The sequence below is a fragment of the Myotis brandtii genome, unplaced genomic scaffold, assembly GCF_000412655.1.
Source record: "Myotis brandtii unplaced genomic scaffold, ASM41265v1 scaffold115, whole genome shotgun sequence".
In the NCBI taxonomy this organism is placed as follows: domain Eukaryota; kingdom Metazoa; phylum Chordata; class Mammalia; order Chiroptera; family Vespertilionidae; genus Myotis; species Myotis brandtii.
The window spans coordinates 17,266,307-17,288,251 of NW_005353967.1; the positions used below are offsets into that span (position 1 = coordinate 17,266,307).

Here is a 21,945-nt window from a genome sequence, read left to right on the forward strand (position 1 = left end):
TCTTACAAGAAAGATGGCTCTAGAGATATATGAGGAATGAACAAATAATGAGCCCACTTGGTCATCTAGGGAGAGCAGAATCTCTGAGTCCACTTTTAGTACTGTAAGAAACTTGGATTGATCAATTCCAAAGACAAAGTCTATTCTTTTTCTAAGATCTGTAGGTGGGGTGAAGGATGCTGGCAAAAGCTAGTGGGAGCTCAGGGTCTATGAATTTATCATTAGGTTTTCTGTCAGTGTTTGCTTAAAAGTATTGTGGAGCTCGTGAACACATTTGATAGAAAAGACTGCTTTACCTTCACGGTTGGCCCTCTGGCATAGTGTCTTATCAACAGAAAGTGATTAAGAGCCTGCTTATCTGCCCAGGCTTAGTGAAGTCCTTTCTTTAGCATGGAGGGAACTCCAGATGCTAGCAAGGAAAGCTCTACTGTGCAGAGGTCTTATTAATAAAATGGATTTGTCTGGGATTCCCGTGGAAATGGATGGTCAGGTTGGACTTTGGGTGCCCGTTAATGACTGTTTATTAACATTTTTGCTGAATTTAGTAACTTGTCAAATATGATGACCCTGGCAGTAAACTTAAAAATGAAAAATAGAAAGAGATTAATCAAAGAACATATATGTATATATGCATAACCCATGGACATAGACAATGGCATGGGGAAGACCTGGGGTAGGTTGGGGCAAAAAGGGAGAAAATTGGAGACATCTGTAATACTGTTAACCATAAAATAGAATTTAAAAAAAAGAAAAATAATTTCTAATCAACAATTGCAACTCTTAAGACTTACATGCAAAAAATTTAAATGCACTAAATTAAAACGTGTTAGGTTAAATATACATTAAGTTAATACAGGAAAAAAGGAGCAGGCATTCTGGGCCCTCCTTATTTTTGTTAGTAGGAAAGGGAATCAGTAACCTGAGCTGGGAAGGCATTGTGATTGTCTGGGCCCCGAAGTCTGGGGCTCTGACACCAGGCTCTACTTTTCTCCTGGTGGAAAAATCTCCCTGCCTCCTTACCTTCGAAGTGAGAGGTAGTCCTATGAGATGTAGTGGATAGAGGCCTATCCAGTTAAAAAGGGTCAGGTGGCTAAAAATGAAATGACATAATCAGAAACTATATTTAAAAACATTTATTTAAAAATTCATGTCGTTATTTTGCCTACATGTACTAGGATGGTAGAAAAGATTTATATTGCGTTTTACTGTTTCTTTAGGCTATGTTTGGTATTTTCTATTTACTAGATGGGATGCTGCTGCCCGATTCATGAACTGTTGAATAAAGCCATTTAGATCTTTAACTTAATATACATATACTTTATGATATTTCTGATGTTCATAAGGTACAGATTACTTTGTATAAATTGGCTTTCACTTGTTGTTGATGGTCACATTTTTAAAGGGCATTCAAAGTTTAAAGGAACAACTGTTTTGTTGGCGAGGAAAGATGTTTCATTTGTGATAACCTCCCATTTCCTGCCAGGCTATTCTTTGTGGGTGGGTCCTCTTATCACTTTGTTTCAATATGCAGAAATGCAAGACTTATGGCAAAGGTAAAAGAATAAGGCCATTTTAAAGTTGAACAGAGCCTCTGAGATACTCCTAGTAGTGTCTGTCCCCAATCTACTAAATATGTATTAGTTAGAATTCTTTCTGTTATGAGTTGGGGGGCAGGGGGGGAGCAGCTTAATCTAGATTAAGAAATAAGGTAATTTATTAACTCCTAAATTTGAGGGTATATCTTGCTAGCTTCAGGCATGGCTGGATCCATCTCCTGGCTTTCTCTGTGTTGGCATTATTGATAGGCATACTCTCCACAAGGTGGGAAAGACGGCTGCTAGCAGCCTCCAGTTTATACTCTTATGGACATTCTTAAGTATTTTATTTATTCACTTATTTACTTTTATATATGTTTTTATTGGTTTTAGAGAGAGAGGAAGGGAGAGGGAGAGAGAGAGAGAAACATTGATGTGAGAGAGTAATACCAATCAGTTGCCTCTCGTATGTACCTCGACCATGGATGGAACCCATAAACTGGGTGTGTGCCCTGATCAGGAATTGACCAGCAACCTTTTGGTGCCTGGGATGATAGTCAACCAACTGAGCCACACTGGCCAGGGCTGAATAATGCCTACTTTCTTGATTCCATTTCATATAGATCAGCGGTTCTCAACCTGTGGATCTCGACCCCTTTTGCCGTTGAATGACCCTTTCACAGGAGTCGCCTAAGACCATCCTGCATATCAGATATTTACATTACGATTCATAACAGTAGCAACATTACAGTTATGAAGTAGCAACGAAAATAATTTTATCGTTGGGTCACAACATGAGGAACTATATTTAAAGGACCAGAAGGTTGAGAACCACTGTTCTAGGAGCATTTAAGCCAGGCTCTTAGCCAAGGACCCTGGCCAACAGGGGAGCCTCCATTTATTTATTTGTGTGTGTATGCACTCTTTTCTGACTATCTGGCGAGATGATCAGGATTAATGGATTTAACTTAATTAAAGGCGATCCCAGGAACTTGGTTCTTTTGGATGAAAGTTAGGACGGATGTTTTAGAAACTCAAAAAGAACACGAATCACCTCGGGTGGATTGTAGGTGTGCTGTGCCTTCAGGAATCACTATAGAGATGGAGTCCTGAGGTCACAGGGTTTAAAGTCTTAGTCGTGCTGGCCCTGCTCTGTTTTAATGCTTGACCACTGGAATGTGTGCACTTGGGTTTCATCCACCTTTTGGCTATTTTTGAGTCAGGGCCCATTGGGGAGAACTCGTAACATCCAGCAAACTGTAATTACAGGTTATGATAGGCTTCCTTGCACAAAGTAGAGTGTCTGTGATATTGCTAGCCTTTTGGACAAGGCCCATAACATCCATACCGTCCCCGGCTGCCTCTGTTTCTTGGGAGAAGCTGTTGCCAGAGCAGCTGGAGTGGCCTATGTGAATATGCTCTAGACTAGAGCAATTGCCTCCAAACATGTTTGGTAGCAAACTCATGTCAGGAAACAAAGTTTGTGCGTGTGCCGGCCACATATATATTTAGAGTTAACACATTACAAAACATATGCCTGAAATAGACATTTTAAAAAATTGAGATAAGAATCAAGATAAACAGCAGTTCTCATATTTCCCCGACACTGAAATGATTCCCTTGTATACCTCTCGTGTGTTTTCCTGCCAGTTTTCTTTGAATTCCCATGCATGTATACATTGTAGTGGATGCCCCAAATTCATTTAGTTTATTATTTAGTTAGTTTATTTCAGTTTTCCTTTATTATATGCTATCATGAACCTCTTGGTGCATAACCCTTAGTTTGAATTCCTCACTATTTCCTTTGGGTGTATTCTTAGAGGTAGGATTGTTGGATCAAAGATATGAACGTTTATTAGGCTCTTAATATGTTAAAGATGTGAATTCTTTCCTTCACATTTTGTGCAAATGTTTTTCCACTGGGGTTTGCCTTTTGGCATCTCTTTTCCTGGGAAAATGAGAAGGTAGGTTATGAGGAGAAATTCTGTTGTAACAGATGGCTGTCCCAGGCACTCAGGTGAGGCAGCGGGGACACAGTTTTTCCATCTGGTTGCAATGGGAACTTGTTTCCATGCTCTTGCACCCCCGTTACCATGATTGTTCATATCGAAAGAGCTACAAGTAGAACCTCTGAGCTGTCCTGATGCAGTTCTTAAGGATGTTTTTCTTAACATCCAACAGGGGAAATGGTTTTAGGAAAGAATCTGCACAAGGAGGGGGAAATGTCCAAGTAGTTGTTATATGAGACCAGTTTCTTTTCTCTCTCTGTTTTGGCCTAAACTAAACTCACTCTGTCCTGTTAGGTTTGTCATAAGTTTCAAGAAACTTAATTATTACAGAAATAGCATATTACTTTAAAAAAATGACATACAACATTTTAAGTCATTTTTAAAGGTTAAAGCTGCACTTGGTACACATGTGCTTCTATTTTTGTGTTTCCCTGCATCATAAGTCCTTGTTTCTGTGATTATCTTTCTTAACAAGCTGTAACCGTCTGATGGGTAGGGTCTGTGTCATATTTGTCTTTTCCATCCCAGTGCCTAGCAGTGATAGATAGTAGGTGTCTATTAAATGTTTTCTGGATAAATTAACAAAGGTTAAGGTTATGAGTGATGGAGGGAAACAGTTTGAAAGGAGGCAGCATAACAGAGTAAAGAATGCAGGTTTGGGAGCCAAACAGCTGGACTCCATCGTAGTTTTGCCACTTTTCAACTGAGGCTCAGTTTCTTTATCTGTAAAATGAAGATAATATTAATTCTGATCTCATGGGGTTGTTGTGGAACTTAACTGTGCCAAAGCATAGTCTTGGCAAAATATGTTGGCACATAGATGCTTAATAAATGCTATCCATTATCAAGAGTAATGCACAAATGCTATCCATTAGTAAGAGTAAAGCACACTGTTTCTCAAGCAGCTTCATTCCATGACAAGAGGTAATTAATTTTTACATTTTTCCTTTTGTTAGAATGGAGAAACACCCTTCTTCCTAGCTGTTGCAGGAGGTCATGAAGAATGCAGCAAAGTGCTGGTGGCAGCAGGAAGTGCTATCAACATTCCAAATAAAGTATGTGTTCCACTCACGCAGTGGGAGGGGCACTCAGGATGCTCTTTGGGTAATCGGGTCCTGTGTTGGTCCACTCACTGGGCTTCTGTAGAGTTAATATTTATAATTGGTTTTGTTTGGGGTAAACATTATTGATTTATCTCTGATATCCCCTAGTTAATGTCTCCTCAAAAGCAATGCCATTCTCCCTAGTTATTTTTTAAATTTTTCATTTAAAAAAAATTTTAGAGAGAGGAAGGGAAGGAGGGAGAAGGAAAGGGAGGAGAGAGAGAGAGAGAGAGAGAGAGAGAGAGAGACATCAATGTAAGAGAGAAACATTGATTGGTTGTTTCCCTTATGTGCCCTGACTGGGGGTTGAACCCGAAACCCAGGCATGCACCCTGACTGGGAATTGAACCTGCCACCTTTTTTGTGTACGCGACGACATTCCAACCAACTGAGCCACATTGGCCAGGGCTCTCCCTATTTATTTGGGGAAGGAATAATTGAAAATGGGGCAAAAGGAGCAGATAGTTGTTACTTCTCAAATACAGAAACACTCTTATTTTGCTTTATTTTCACCCTACCGACTAGTGCGTGCCTGGTTTTTGTCAACCCATAGTAGGGGTTGACAAAAAAAAATTTTGTTTTAATTGTGTGCAAGCCCAGGGGTCAGTCTGGAGCCTGGAGAAGGCAGGAAGGTGCCTTCCTGTGAATACAAAACACTTTGGTGCTAAGAGCCTTTGACGTCGATCTTCATTTTTTAGATGAGAAAACTGGAATTTAGAAAAGCTAAGGAAGTCATGCAGGATCACGTGACTAGCTAATGGCAGTGCCAAGGGGACAGCTCATGTGCCTGAGCTCCTGACCACTGCCGTGGCCTTGTCTGTCGATGGTTTTACTTTCCTTTTCTATTTAAATTATAATGAAAATAACAAAAACTTTTGAACAGTACCAAAAGGTATATGATGAAAAATGTCTTATTCCACCTCAACTTTGAAATCTCACCTCCTCAGAATTAACATTATTAATAGTTTATTTAATCTTACATGGAAAATGTGATTAAACACACGCACATATCCACACCGACACCACATTAATGGTAGCCATATATACTGCTCTGCACCCTGTTTTTGTTTAAATTGCCATAGATCTTGGAGATCTCTCCATATCTGCACAACGTATAAACAGTTCCTCTTCAGAAGTGTTAGAGAATAAAGTCCCAAACTGGTACTACTTTATACCCTTTTATTCTGCTGGCAGGCGTATACATTTATTTGACCCTCTTGAAAAGCGATTGGTCACTTTTCTTCCACCCAAGTTTCAGGAATTATTTATTGTTAAAACACCTGAGGATGTTTTTCATTGATTCTAGTGAGAGAGGAAGGGAGAGGGAGAGAGAGAAGCATCGATGTGAGTGAGAAACATTGATTGGTTGCCTCATGCACACACCTTAATCAGGGATTGGACCTGCAACCTGGGTATGTGCCCTGACTGGGAATCAAACCCGAGACACTTTGGTGCACGGGACGACACCCCAACCACTGAGCACACCAGCCAGGGCAGAGAAATTATTTTAAGGGGATGATCTAAAAGGGGGAAATAAGCCTCATGCATTAAAATAGATGTTAAAGTTGGCTTTGTAATGTCTTTTACAAGCTCACTTCTCCCCACCTAAAGCTGCAGGCCCCACGTTGTCCACATTCTTATGGCCTTGGCCTCATCTAGGCGGTCTGGAAATTGTCCTGAGTCCATTTTTCAGCTTTTATGTTATCTTGACTTTTCCCTCTGAGCTTATTAACGTACTTCCTGGATCTATAGTCTCAGCCCCCACTGGCGTTCCATACCTGCCTCTGCCCAGTCTAGTGAGGACCCCAGGGAAGCAGGCAGTGGATGCAAGAAGCCAGCAGCATGGACGCACATTACCCAGGGGACACGCTGGACTCATTTTGCTTTCACATCTGTAGGTGATTATTGTGTACGCTCTTGGAAGTGCTTCCCCTGCTGACATTGATTAGTCTTGGTCTCCAGGAGATTGCTTTTGTGTCCCCACTCCCAACCAATGGGGGTGGTGGTAAAGGGTTGAGTCATTGCTGAGGAGGTAATTGAAGTAGATTATGGATTTAGCTGATGGTCGACTGCCTCCATTAGTGCTGGATGGAGAGACTGCCCAGAGTTTGGGCAATAGGCTCTCTTCAGGGCCGTACTCACTTGCCTGGGTCCAGTACAGACTTCTGTAGACCCTAAGAACTCATATTTCTGGGGGGTCCTCTCCTCACATCTTATTAAGCAGATTTAAATTGCCCCACATTTCACAACAAATAATTTTTTTTTTTTTGCTGAAACTTATTTTTAAAGGCTCTTTTATTTGCACTTTCATAATTATTTGTATATGGTAAACTCCCCTAATTTATGATTGATTTCTTAAGACCTCTGTTCATACTTGGGAATTTCAGGAAGGTGAAAAAATGTAACCTACAAATTGCTTACAAATGTAATGAATATTTTATGAATATTTCATTTAACAATCAATGAAGTATGAATATGTCACTTAAATATTTATTTACTTCAATTTCGTGGTTTTCTTTTGGTATCTTGGAACTTTTTTTTTTTTTAAAGATTTCAGATATTTCTTTGGCTCTGAAAGGTCTGGAGGCCTATGCACTGTGCCTGTGGCACCTCACGGGTACAATGCCGCAGACGCCCACAGCTCTTCCTCTATAGCAGTGGTCGGCAAACTCATTAGTCATCAGAGCCAAATATCAACAGTATAACGATTGAAATTTCTTTTGAGAGCCAAATTTTTTAAACTTAAACTATATAGGTAGGTACATTGTTATTAACTTAATTAGGGTACTCCTGAGGCTTAGGAAGAGCCACACTCATGGGGCCAAAGAGCCGCATGTGGCTCGAGAGCCACAGTTTGCCAACCACTGCTATAGGGTCCCTGGCTTTGGGTTCTTCACAAACTTGTTTCTGCTTCAGATCTCCCTGATCTCAGTCTAAATGTCACCCCATCCAAGAAGCCTTTCTTGATCCTTTACTGGAAAGTAGTCATCCAGTCCTATTTTACTTCTCATTGTAGCACTTATCCTTAGCTGATATTAGTCTTTTAATAACATCTAGAGTCTAATAAATTCATTCTTGACTGATCTACCAATCTATGAACCTATAGATCAATTTATTTAGCTCACTCCCACAGAGATCTTGTCAGTCTCCTCAAATCCCCCCAATATCTAACATAGTGCCGGCACAGAAAAAGTGTGCAATAATTTTTTGTGAAGTGAATAAGATTATAATTATGATTACTATACATATTTACTAGCTCATTTATTGTCCCAGTATTGCTGTGTTTTGAGAGAAAGCGATAGGGTGGTGTGATAAGCAGAACAATGGCCCCGCAGCCTAATCCTGGGAATCTGTGAATACGTTATGGTACCTGGCAAAGGGAAATTTAGGTTGCAGAGGGAATTAAGGTTGTTTGTCACCTGACCTTAAAATGGGAGTATCCTGCATTATCCAGTCGATGCTGATGTAATCACAAGGGTCCTTTAAAGCGAACGAGGGAGGTGGGCAAAGAGGTCAGAGGGAGGCAATATGAGAAGGACTCCGCGCACCCTTGCCAGCTTTGAAGATGGAGGAAGGGGGCCGTGAACCAAGGGATGTGAGGGGTTCTATAAAATGGAAAAGGCCAAGGTATGGATTCTTCTGAAAGCCTCCAAAAAGGCCTTTATTTTAGCCCAGTAAGACCCATTTCAGACTTCTGACTTTCAGACCAGTAAGATAATACATTTGTATTGTTTAAGCTATCAAGTTTGTGGTGCTTTGTTAATAATAGCAATAAAAAACCAATGTAGGTGGTAATGTCATTTCTATAGAGGAGGACAAAGTGGCCCATATCTGAGAGGCCACTTATCCAAGGTTATAAAGGCATTTGATATCAGCTCATGCTACCCTAGTTGGTCAGAATGTATATTATTCCTGTTAGCATCTGTTCCACTTATCTATTGCGTCATAACAAACCAGCCCAAAGTGCAGTGGCTTAAAACAATGCGTTATTGTCTTTTGTGGCTCTGAGGGTTGACCAGGCCCAGCTGGGAGATGCTTACTCTAGGTCTAGGTCTATTATGTGGTTACAGTGAGATGTCAGTCAGGCCTTCAGTCATCTGAAGGCTTAACTGAGGTGGGTGTCCGCAGAGGCTCACTCGCATGCCTGGCAGAGGACCAGCATGTGGTGTCTCCATATGCCTTGGTCTTCTCACGGCATGGCAACTGGCTTCCATGAGGTAGGAAGCAGAAGCTGCCAGGCCAGGTAGGGGCCGCACCTGGCACTGGCACGCTGTCACTTCTGCCATATTCTATTAGTCAAAGCAGTTACAGGATCTACCCAGATTCAATGGGCGAAGAAATAAACTCCACTGCTTGATGGGGGAGTGGCAGGGTCATGCTGCAGAAGAGCATGTGGGAGAGGAGATACCTGTGCAGCCATTTTAGGAAAACATACTCTCCTACAGCATCCTGGGCCCCAAAACTGTGTAGCAATCCTACAATGAATTAAACAATAGCTATGTGTTGGCCTTGCATTATTGCAAGGCACCTGCTAGGCCTTGTGGAAGATGGCAGGATAGTCAAGAGTAGGCCCTGACCTAAAGCAGTTTGACATCTAGCGTGGGCACTGGGTGAAGACGTTTGAGCACAGGGAGCTGTAAGAGGCAGCTGCTGGCAGTGGAGGGGAGGGAGTGCTAAAGGGGTTGAGAAAAAGGGCCATGAGGAATGCTGCAGCGTTCCCTCAGTATCGGTCATGCTAAGCTTTGGCAAAGGGGAGAGCTGCTAGCAAGCAGGCAAGGAGGCAGAGAGTGCTGAGGCGTTTCTTGGGACCAATACCACGTCAGCTATTTTGGCTCAAGGGGGCGGGGTGGGGTTGCAGGATGTATAGAGAGAAGACTTGGCTCTAGTCTACTTTGTGCTTCCTGGAGAAGGGAAACAGATTTAACCCATATTTGCCTGAGGCATGTATTCCTCTGACTCTTTAGTGGAAAACATGTAGAAGCAACACAGAACCTCCCCAAATTATCGAAAACACATTGGATTTTCTTTATTAAATAGTCATACCACTTCATTGAATTAATTGACTGCCATGTGACGAATGCCAGAAAGCATGCTGGATTCCAATGGGAAGCCCTCTGTGCCCTTTCCACCTGTTTCCTGCAGCTCAATACCAGTGCTTTGCAGATAGCAACCCAGAATGGCCACGCAGCCCTTGTCAGCTTCTTCTCAGGGAGAACACTGATCTGCACCAGAATGTGACGGTGAGTCTATTCCAGTCACTCCGGCTCTGATGGTGGCGCTGGGAGGCTGGCCTGTGGGAGATGCTCCCCGCAGATACGCGGTGGGGACGGGGACGGGTGCTCACAAAGAAGGGATTCTTTCTGGGACGGCCGACTGACTTCTTTTGGAGACTGAGTCTTAATATTGAGAAATAAAATCCGAGGAATGAAATTTAGAAAGTCATTGAAGTTCCTGGAGAAAATGAAATCTGTGTGGTTTAAACATTTATATTTGCTATGTGTCTAGAGATGCCATTCTTCTTGTATTAAATTCATCAGTCTGGGCAAATGATGAAGCTGCTGTCAATAGGAAGGAGAAAGATCATTTTCCCTCCTTCAGGAACAGTCTTGTTTTTCTTTTGAAAGTCAATCCTTCATGCTGATTTCGGTTTTCTGAAGTTTGAATTGGCTTTGGTAAAACTTACAAAGGTTCTCTGTGCTGGAATTAGATGGGAAACATTCCTCTATTTCTCACCCTGTTTTTCTTTCCTCCTGTGAGAATATTATTTCCTCGGATCTTGCTCAACCATTACTACTTATTGTATTAACTCCAGAGAAGTGATGTGCTTTCAACCATGGCTGGTCGTTTTTGGAGAAGGGCGTTGAGGAATTGGCTCTGAACTTGCCTGGCCCATCCAGAGATGCTTCCTTTTCCTCAGGAGGGGCTGGGCCCCAGCAAGGCCGGTGGTCCAGCAGGAAGGACACTGCCCACTCCCTGGGAGGAGGGATACTTGTTCCTACTCTCTTTTTTTTCGTGCTCAGTGTGTCAAGAGGGAAGGTTCCTCCTGAGCAGATGGGGCCTGTGCAGAAAGCCTTCCCTGCACATTGCCCCCTCCAGCCCCATCTGTCTCCCATTTCCCTTGCTCACCCTCTGCCCACTCCCACATATGCTCTCCTGCTACTCTTTACTTTCCTCCAAAGCCCTTACCATAATATGTAATTGTATATTTATTTTGTGACTAAAAAACAAACAAACAAACACCAGTTAATATTTGCTTCCCCCACTAGATTGCAAGATTCCTGAGAATGGGCCATGCTCACCACTCAGTCCCTAGTGTCCTGAAAAGAGCCTGGGCTTCAGGGTATAGTTCTAGAACGAATGAAGGGGGAAGCTGGTCGTTGGTGAGCAGGTTTGCTGCCCAGCCCTGGGATGGAGAAGACTGCTTAGCACGGACTAGAGGTCATCCCTGTGCTGGGCAAGTCGGTACGCAGAGTATTAGGAGGCGTCTGCTGAAACGAGTCACTTTTTTATATGAAGGAGGAAGCCAGGATGTTTGTATTTGAAATTTTTGTTTATTTCTGTAGCCTAAGGCGTCCGCCCTTCATTTAGCTGTTATCAACAACCACATCGCCTGGTCAACAGCTTAAGTGCACAGCATGACATTGACGTCTTAAATCAGGTAAGTCAGGCAAGTCAGAACCTGGAGTGTCTCTTATATGTCTCAGCACAGTGTGTGTTTAGGGGTAGTTTTGATCAAGTTCACGGCGCTCTAAAATGTCCTGAGAGGAATGTGCACATTCTTTTTATCCTTGTTTTCTCTGTAACCTGCACACAGATACTTCGTCTTTTTCCAACACACAAACGGGCTCTGCCAGTATGTTTATTTAATGGGCCTGGCTTTTCTGATAGATGATCAGTAGCTCAGAGGTAAGTTCCCAGAGGCTCTTTAAATGAAAAGCTCTGCCCCCAGTTGAGATGTTGTAATGGGGGGGGGAGGGGGGGGCTTTGCCACAAGAAGGAAGCTTTGTTTCTATGTTATAGACAGTATTTTAGCCCAGAGGCAAAATCTTGTAATAAAAATCGCCATGATTTCAATCCAGGGGAGCAGCATCGAATAGCCCATAAAAGGAATCCATCTCTGGCTGGAAGTGGACAGGTGGGGGTGGGAGAGTGAAGAGGGTGGGGATGGGCCTGCCCTCAGGCGGCTGCCCTCTCCCAGGAGCTGCTGGGAGGGAATGGGGAGGGAAGCTCTCAGGAGAGGAGCCCTCCCAGAACCCTGAGGACAGAGACCTCTGGGCTCCCCCTGCCTTTCTGGCTGCCTCTTCCCAGAGAAGCCTGGGCTGTGCCCTGGGGTGGAGCCGGCCAGGTGGGCGGGCGTGCCGGCTAACCTGCTGCACATCTGTCCACCCGGGGCACCCACTCATCTGTGTCGTCTTCTCCTCGGAGCTCACCTGTGCCCTGAGCTGATGGAGACCATTGCCCTTCTGTGCCTCCTTCCCCGGGGACCTTCCTCCTCCCCCATCTTCTATCCCAAAGTTTGGGGGAAGAAAAGCTCCTCTTGTTCTTAAATATACTTATGTGCTCAGCTATGTTAATGCCCTCGGCCTTTCCTACTAGATCTACTCCAGAGAAGGAGGGTATGCTAGCTACCATCCAGTTATAGAACCAGACTTGATTGTTTTAATTTGTTGTTAGACCAGGAATGCATTTAGTATATGAAAATAAGAAAACATAAATAAGCTAAAAACTTATAATTTATTTGTAATCTCCCCAAAGAGGGAGAACTCTTGTTAGCATTTTGGCGCATCTCCTGCCTCAGACTTACAGCAGCACTGTCACATGAGATTTTACAAGGATTTGACGTTTTACACGTGTGTCTCCCTTCCACGTTGGATAGGCCTGCGGTAGGTTTGTCAGTATAAGTGCAATGTCTGGGGTGATGATCCCCCTGAGGGGCACGCAGCCATCCAACAGTCTTTAATAAGTGCACGTTGATATTAATTATGGGAATGCCCTACGCACGTTGGCCTGTGCGCTGGTAGGAAGAGTACTGGGCTTGGTTATTGCCCAGCTGTGTAACCTGAGGAAATTGCTTCCTTTCTCTGGTTTAGGGGTGGGGCTACATCACAACCAACATTCTGTCCCAATATTTTAGAAATGTTTCACATCAGCAGTACTTTGGGTGGTAGATTAAGGTGGGTGGCTTCTTACGATTTCAGATATTCTTTGAGACACTCTTATCCTCTTAATAGGAAAATGATTGTTCCAGAAAGAAATGAGAAGTCCTATAGTCTCTTATATGTTACAATGCAGGAAATTTACAAAATAGAAGAGGATGGAGAATAAAAGTAACTTCGGATCCCACTATCTAGATATTATTACTCTTAAGATCATGGATGTATTTTCTTATATAAATTTTTAAATATATATTTGAGCTCAGCTAAATATAATGTTGTTTCCTTGTTTTCTAAGGCTTTTAACGTTAAGTAAGTATTTTTTCCATTTTAAAAAATAATATTTGAAACTATTTTTTATTGTGGCAAAATATGCATGACATAACATTTACCTTTTTAACCATTTGTAAATGTACAGCTCAGTGGCATTAAGTATATTCACATTGTCGCACAACTATCACAACCATTCATCTTTCCCAAACTGAAACGCTATTTCCATTAAATAGTAACTCCCCAGACTCCTCCCCTCAGCCCCTGGCAACCACCATTCTACTTCCTGTCCCTATGAACCTGACTGTTCTAGGCACCTCATATTGGAATCACTTTTTAAAAACTATCTTTAATAGTTGCCTACTATTCCAATATATGGGCATTCCATAGTTCATCTAATGCAGTGGTTCCCAATGTGGGGCACATGCCCCACAGGGAGGCAATTTGATTTTGAAGGGGGGCAATTGGAGATGAGTTATTAACAGTGAATTTTGTGCATTTCTTATGGTTCTAGGGACCTCATATACAGTGTGTAAAAATATATTGTGACATATTTATGCATTTCAGCTCTCTATTATATGTTCTGAAACTTTATTTGCTATTTTTTCATATCACTTCATATTATTATTTTTTTAACAGTTTCTTAGTGATTTCTTCCTCAGTACTTCAACTGTCCTTTCATTCTTTTATTTTTTTCTTTCATGGATGCCATGTTCTTTGGAAGCTTGTTTAGACCAAGTTAATGGCCTTTTAGGCTTCCTCCATGTGAGTAGGAGTTCACTTTTTGAATAATAAGAATTATATGTCACGGGCGGGGGTGGGAGGATCTGGATTTTAGAGATTCTTAGGTGGGGCATGGCCAGAAAAAGGTTGGGAACCACTGATCCAATGAATCTCCTTGTTAAACATGCAACTTCCTATCGTTTTTTACTGTCATAAACAGTACTGCCATGAATGTCCCCTGTGCGTACTTAAAAATATGTGATCTTATCTGTTTTTCCTGATGTTGATATAGAACACTATTTTCTCTTTGTCTTGTCACTATGCAAATTTTTCCCCTTCTTAACAAGCTTGGATCACAGTTTTGAAATTTCTCATGGCAGAGGCAGCAGACTGCTTTGCACGTAGCTGCCGACCTTGGAAACATGGATGTGGTGGAAACCCTGCTGAAGGCAGGCTGTGATCTGAAGGCTGTGGATAAGGTAACTTCATGGACTTCACTCTGTGCAGCTGCGATGGTTGCTGAGAACGCCCTGTTGGCTGGAAGCCGTGAGCAGCAGCATAGCCGTTGTGAAATGGACGCAAACTAGAGAAACCTTTGTCTTGATAGTCAGTAAAGAATCTCAAGATAAGTCAGTAAGAATTTTTACTCTGAACAATAAAATGTGTTTTTAAAATTCAAATTATTTATTAATTTTTTGAAAAGATTACAGATTCACATGGTGCAATATATATAATTAGTAAAGGTTTGACAGTAAATATTTCCCGCCCACCTCTGTCCCTGTTTGTCTGGTTCCCATACTACCCTTGACATATGTATCCATTATCATACATTTCTCTATTCTTTCTAGAGTTTCTTTCTGCATAGGTAAGCAAACATAAATATATTTTACTCTTCTTTTATTCCTCTGTCCTTTTTACACAGTGGTGATATACCTCTACATTTTGTTCTGCATGTAGCGTTTTTGCTTTAACAATATAAAATGGTGATGGTCCCATATTAGTACGTGGAGAGTTCATCCTTTTTTACACAAGTGCATAATAGAGTGTGGTATGGGCATATGGTAATTTAGTCCTCAGCTGATGGCCATTTAAGTTGTTCCTAAGCTTTTACTGTTATAAACAGAGCTGCAATAAACATACTCATGCATGTCTAAACTTTTTATTTTAAAAAGTTTTTAAATAGTAAAATACACAAAACATAAAATTTACCATCTTGATCATTTTTAAGTGTGCAGTTGAGTATTGTTAAGTACCTTCTCACTGTTGTGCAACCAATCTCTAGAACCTTTTCATCTTGCGAAACTGAAACTCTATGAACAACTGCCCATTTCCTCCTCCTCCCTTCCTCCCTACCCAGGCCCTGGCAACCACCATTCTACTTTGTCTCTATGAATTTGACTGCTCTAGGCACTTCATATATGTGGAATCCTACAGTACTTGACTTTTGTAATTGGCTTATTTCACTTAGCATAATGTCCCCAAGATTCATCCATGTTGTAGCATGTGTTAGAATTTCTTTTATTGTATACTAGAGGCCCAGTGTACGGATTCGTGCACTGGTGGGGTCCCTTGGCCTGGCCTGCAGGAATCGTGGACCTCCACACCGCCACAGCCCAGCCTTACCCGCTAGCTCGTTGGGCTCCAGTCTGCTGTCCACGACGATCCCTCACAGCACGGAGTAGTGCACGAAGTGGCATGTGGCCAGGGAGGAGCCCAAGCCTGAGCCTGGGCTGGGTGCCAAGCCACTCCCGCTCATCTATCCCCACTGCACCTGGGTACGCAGGGGGTGTTCGTGGGAGAGGCTCGCGCCATAGCTGTGCTCACCAGCCATCAGCCCGGGCGTCTGACGCCCATCTGTCAGCTGAGCAGAGCTCCGGCTGTGGGAGTGCACTGACCTCCAGGGGTCAGCTCCTGCATTGAGCGTCTTCCCCCTGGTGGTCAGTGCGCGTCATAGCGACCCGTCAGTTCCGCTGTTCGGTTGATTTGCATTTTAGGGTTTTATTTGAACATTTGGGTTGCTTCCACCTTTTGGCTATTATGGGGACTTGTTTGATGAAGGAATGCAGGCTCAGCCATTGGAGGGTAGCGGGATCACTGTCCATTAGGTTCCAGCTTTACTGAATGATGGAAAAGCTACAGACTGCTGGTGGCAGCCCTGTGAGTTGCTCACACACTCTATCTTCCTTCAATCCTCACATGTCTTCTGTGAAGGGGACAAAAAAAACCTACTTTTTAAGACAAGATTTGAGAAATGTTAATGACAGCAGGGGCACACACATAGTAAGAGCCTGGCTTCAAAGTCACGGCTCCTGGCTGCTCGATTGTCTGGTGCTTTCCCATCTTGTCTTCACCCAGATGGTTCACCAGCTCAGCATACCCCTAATTCCCAGTGTAATCACCCTACTCTACTTCCGAATCACACATTTTACACTTTTAGGATTGGAAGTAGTGATATGCTATTTTACTCTTCTCTGTATGTCACTTTTTAAAATTAACTCTTTTTTTCTGGTAATAAAAATAATACAGTTCCTCTGTCGACAATCTGGAAAACATAGAAAAGCATAAGGAAAACACAACCACCCATAATTCCATGACTTAGGTGGCACCTCACGAGTTGTAGCTCATTAGCTTCTAATAACATTTAGGATTAGTATTAACATTTAGTGTTAGTATTTTCCTGTGCTTTCTTTTTGTACTTTATTCTACTTTTTCATTAATATATAACACCTCCAGGGCAGTCTTGGGGGGTGGAGAATCTATATAGCATTGCAGGGACTTCATGTTGGGTCCCTTGGTGATAGTGGACTGGCTATTTGAGTAAACACTGTTAATACTACGACTTGACTTTGTTTTCAGAACAATAGCCCACAGTTTACTAGACCTCACAATTGATTTTCCCAGATTTTCCTTCTCCTCCTCTCTCTTTCCTCTCAGGGCCTAGAATATAGTTGGCACCAAACACATATTGAATTAATAAATAAAAGCTACCTTTTCTATCTGCTCCAACAATTTTTACCAAAGATAAGTGACTGTTTCCGACTCAATTAAGACCTGGATGGGAAAAAAGGAGCCAAGGTTTGGTATACATTTGACTTTCCCAGAAACGTGTTCTCTGGGCCTGAGATATCACAAGGCTCCCCGAGGGCCTTCCACCCTCAATGGCATAAGTATTTGGATTTCCACTCCAGCACACACTCCGGGGGAAGGGTTTCTTTTTAAAAAAATACATATTTTTAATGACTTCAGAGAGGAAGGAAGAGGGATAGAGAGATAGAAACATCGTTGATATGAGAGAATCATTGATTGGCTGCCTCTTGCACACCCCACACTGGGGATCAAGCCCTCAACCTGGGCATACGCCCTTTCCAGGAATTCAACCGTGAACTCCTGGTTCATAGGTCAACACTCAACCTGGCCATGCTGGCCAGGCCCAGGAAAGGTTTTCTATGAGCCTGAAAACTGGCTCTCAGAATGCTGCCTTCCCCAAATAGGCTAATTACGGTGATGCAAATGGCTTTACAAGCCAGAATTTAGACAATGTATACTTGGAGGCTTGCTAAATGCCTGCAAAATGCAGTTCTTCCTAATTTCATTACTGTCTCTTTTGATTAGAAGCTGATTGCTTTCAGCCCTAATTTTTAGGCTCACCTGGGTCTTAGTGCCTGCCCTAACAGCTGAATCATTTGGGTTGCTGGGAGTTGCAAGTAGTCAGATGTGAGAGAATAATTGGGATAAATTTCTGGATCCCTAAGCATAGAAACGTAGGTTCCTGTGATTGGAACTTCTTCTTGGGTTATGTCTGACCATTCATTTTAATTTTTGTCAGGATTCTTGAGCAAATTTTTCATGGGTCGTTGGCAAAACAAAGGGAACTGCCCCCTTTTGCTCAGGAAAATAAAATGTATAGATGTCTAGATTGTGTACTGCATAAAATCTAGGGGGAAACATCTAGAGTACACTGCTTGCAAAGCTGTGTGCCTGGCTTTAAGCTATATCCATCCTGACAAAGGCGTGCCTTCTGTAATTTAAGGTACCATATCAGCTCCAGGCCACTCCTGCCCCAAATTATGTCTAGAATAGCCCTTATTTATCAGACTATTTGGTTAAGATTTCAACCCTCATCCTTGGTTAGAGGTAATATGATATAATAGAAAACAAATTCTAGTTAGGAGCCTAGCAAGCTGAATTCTGTGCTATGAATTAGTCATGTTGTCATGAGTGATATTACTTTAAATAAAATCTAGCCCTTTTCTGTCTTATTAACCTTCTTAATGCACGGCTCCCGCTTCCTGGGCTAAGGTGGCTGTTGAAGCTCTTACCGCCATGCCAGCATTCCACTCAGGAGGAGGAGGAAAGGAAGGAGAGTGAAATCCCTCCTCTATTTAAAGATACTTCCCAGAAGTTGCATGTACCGCTGGCCAGAACTCAGTACAAGGGGGACTAGGAATTGTTTGGAGTGGCCAAGTGCCCAGCTAAAACCAAGAGGTCTCTTCCTATAGAAGAAAGGAAGGGAAGGCTATGGAAGGGTGGGGGCATGGCCGCTTGCTAAAGCCTCTGCCACAGGTCGAGTCTGCCTTTGGAGGAGAAAAGGTACAATCATGTAATTTATTTGCTGAGCACATCCCAGGGCAGTGAGCCAGGGAGAACCCGGGGGGTATTGGAGAAATGTTTGGGTTCTCATTGGTAGAGCACGTGTAAAATATTACTTGTTGATCATGAGTCCCTAGCCCAAACTCTTTCCCTTGCCCAGTTGTCCCAGCACCAGACACGATCAATATCTAGCATTTCTTGGACAATTTACATGTGTCATGCATGACATGTCCTAAGGGCATTACATACATTATCTTATATACCTTTCACCACGACACCATGAAGTAGTTACTGAGATGGAGAGCAGCTAAGGACTGGCCCAAGTTCACCCTGCAAGGAAGCAGTAGGGTTAGAATTTGAACCCAGGCTCCCTTGTTCTAAAACTAGAGCTCCTACCTACCCAGTGGTTCTCAACCTTCCTAATGCCGCGACCCTTTAATACAGTTCCTCATGTTGTGGTGACCCCCAACCATAAAATTATTTTCGTTGCTACTTCATAACTGTAATTTTGCTACTGTTATGAATCGTAATGTAAATATCTGATATGCAGGATGGTCTTAGGCGACCCCTGTGAAAGGGTCGTTCGACCCCCAAAGGGGTTGTGACCCACAGATTGAGATCCGCCTAGTAACTAGGCCATCCCGCCTGACACTTTCATTTTTAACTTTCAGCAAGGGAAGACTGCCTTGGCGGTGGCCTCCCAGAGCAACCACAGCCTTGTTGTGGACATGCTCATAAAAGCAGGAAGATACTATGCCTGGAGAGAGGCAAGGAAGGACGATACATTAAAAATGCATTTTTTGTGGTGACATTTCCTTAGCCAAGGCATCACCTCTGTTGGCATCACCTCTGTTTTCTTTGGGGGTGGGGAAATAGCAATGGGTTGCGACAGAAGCAAGGGACACAACACTGTAACATCCCTCACATTTCCTGTGTCAGACAGACAGTACTCACATTCTGAGAACAGCACGGTAGTAATGAATCTGACAGTCTGAAAAGAAAACCCCATGATAGACCTAGAGAGCTCTCGCCTGCAGGGAGGTGTTGCAATGTCTGATGGACCTGCTGAGAACAGCTCCCTAGTAAGGGAGTAGTTGCAATAGTGCTCTCTTGTGGACATTCTGATAACAGCACCCTATTAAGGGATTCGTTGTTTTTTTTTGTCTCCATCTTGAATGACAAAAATGATCCAATGATAGATAACATTGAAAAGGTAGTCCTGGTTACCCCCTTACCAGTTATATCTGAAAATATTTACTCTGAAATAAGGCAATAAGCAGAAAATATCTAAAATCATTTGATACCATTACTTTCAATTTAGAAGCATGGTGAGAGCACCAGGGATGCACCAACCAACTTTCCTCTGACATTCAAGCAAGATCACAGCCAGGAGACCAGGCATATTGACAGTCTCCTCTGGAACCGGGCTTACCGTCAGCTGAAGGCCAACGAGTGGCAGAGGCTGGCCCGAGCATGGAACTTCACAGATGACCAGATCAGAGCCATCGAGGAGCAGTGGTCAGGTGAGCACCCCCAGGTGATGTGGGCAGAGGCATTCAGTGTTGGGAACAGCAGTCCTTCCTGGTGGCAGATCTTCCAGGTAAGTGCCAGGGACACAGACTCAGGGCTCTCTCAGAGGATGCCAAGACTCCAGCTGTCAGAACTAGTGAGGTCACGTCAGCTGGAGTCCTTAGCTTTGCTTTTTAATGATTTGGCCCAAACCTAGGAAAGATAGAAAGCTTGTTTGGCATTAATCAACCAATTAACTTTATAAACAAAGAAGCCAACACTTTCTTTGGGAAAACTTTCTACTTATAGCAATTCCCATATGTGAGTATCATGAGATGTGAACAAGCCCCATGCTATCGTTGACTTGCACCGCTGATTGCTGGGGACTGTAGACACAGAAGCACATCCCCTGACCCCGTGCTACTTGTACCACAAGTGATGGTGCTTTTTATGGCTAATTCTAGGACACATTTTCATGTGAAAAAAAGGGAAAATATTGGATATTGACTGTAGTTTCTGAAAAGAATTCTTTGTTATTTCTCCTTTGCTGCTAATTAGACATATATGTTCTGTGAAGTCTTTAGGAAAGTTGTCTTCTGGAAAGCGCTCTTGGCCTAAAGAAATGGTTTGGAAATATAGTGTGCCCTCTGAGTACTTGCCATCAGAGTAGGGGGCGTTTAAAATGTTTCAGGCCAACACTGCAGAGGTGCCTACACAGGGCCTACATCTGCCAGGTGAGGGTCCATTGGCTCAGTAAGCCATGGCACATGTTTGATGCAGTTTGTACCCTCGTTGGCATGATAACAGTAATATTCACAATCCACTTATATTGTGATTCCGGTAGTGGCACCAGGGAGTTGGTGGACTTTTGAACAGAGGCATGGCATGTTAATGATGGTATTTAAGGAAAATTAGTTGGGCAAGGGCAAGATCAGAGGGTTCACCTAGGAGTATGTTCTTTATGTGCACAGTTCGCTCTCCCTGAAACGCCGGTCCCTCCAACAGTCTGTCCCATGAACTTCCTCCCCGAGCTCAGACCCAGCTCCTGGGCACACACTCCACTGAGCCAGAAGCCTGTCCTGTGTTTGTGACTGTGACCTCCTACTGGAATGGTAGTGGCTTCTCATCTCCACATCCCAGCACGTCTCCCACACTTCTCAGGGGTTAGGTATCCAGGGAGTACTAGTATTTGCCCAGCACTCACTGGTCCAGAGAGGGGAGGGAATGCAGACTTCCACCAGGAACTGGAGTGGCAGGTTGCTACCTGCTGCTGCTCAGAGTGTGGGTAACGGGCAGCAGCAGCAGCAGCAGCAGCAGCAGCAGCAGTAGGTTGCTACCTGCTGCTGCTCAGAGTGTGGGTAATGGGCAGCAGCAGCAGCAGCAGCAGCACCTGAGAGCTTATTAGACACGCAGGTCGTCACCCCAGACCGACTGAGTCAGAACGTGCATTTTAACAAGATCCCCAGGTGGTATAGGCACTTTAAGTTTGAGTTTAAAAAGCTCCACGTCTCATTAAGATTGTCCCTTCCCACAGGGCAGGGATGCGGCTGTGAAATCTTGAGTCCGCTCCTCTGGGCTATGTCTAGCACAGTGGGTGCATGGCCAGTGCTGGAGTGAGTCCCCACGCTGGTCGCCCTAAAGCAGCACCAGTGGGAGCAGCTGGAAGGGCTTTCCTCCCCTGTGGCTTTGATCTAACCATCACCAGAAGAGCAGCCGCAGAGGAGTTACAGTTAGACTTGAGATCCCAGGCACAGAGCGACAGCAGCAGCAGGTGGTGTTTTGCCTCTGACCTTGTGTGTGTGGCACAGGACAGGACAGCTTCCGTGAACACGGCCACAGGGCTCTGCTCATCTGGCTGCATGGGGCCCTGATGATGCAGGCCGCGCCGGTCAGGCACCCGTACGAAGAGCTGGTCCGCGCAGGTTTCCAAGAACTAGCTGGTGAGTGACAGTTTTCAATAGACTGACACTCCTGGTCCCTTGAAATGTTAGGGGACCATTGGCAGAGACACTGCCCTGAACAGCAACGGTCCCAGCTTGGGATTCACTGGGGC

At 43.6% G+C, this 21,945-nt stretch overlaps 1 protein-coding gene across 1 annotated transcript in view; it reads left to right on the forward strand.

Annotated features, from left to right (window-relative positions):
• The window catches only part of ANKDD1B (ankyrin repeat and death domain containing 1B), a 39,009-nt gene extending 17,169 nt beyond the window's left edge, over window positions 1-21,840 (forward strand). The window contains 9 exon segments of the mRNA XM_014550592.1: window positions 4,501-4,599; window positions 9,685-9,847; window positions 9,850-9,887; window positions 11,211-11,253; window positions 11,256-11,305; window positions 14,174-14,272; window positions 19,055-19,150; window positions 19,705-19,906; window positions 21,701-21,840. Coding sequence (XP_014406078.1) covers window positions 4,501-4,599; window positions 9,685-9,847; window positions 9,850-9,887; window positions 11,211-11,253; window positions 11,256-11,305; window positions 14,174-14,272; window positions 19,055-19,150; window positions 19,705-19,906; window positions 21,701-21,840 — 930 coding nt within the window.
• The last annotated feature ends 105 nt before the right edge of the window (window positions 21,841-21,945 follow it).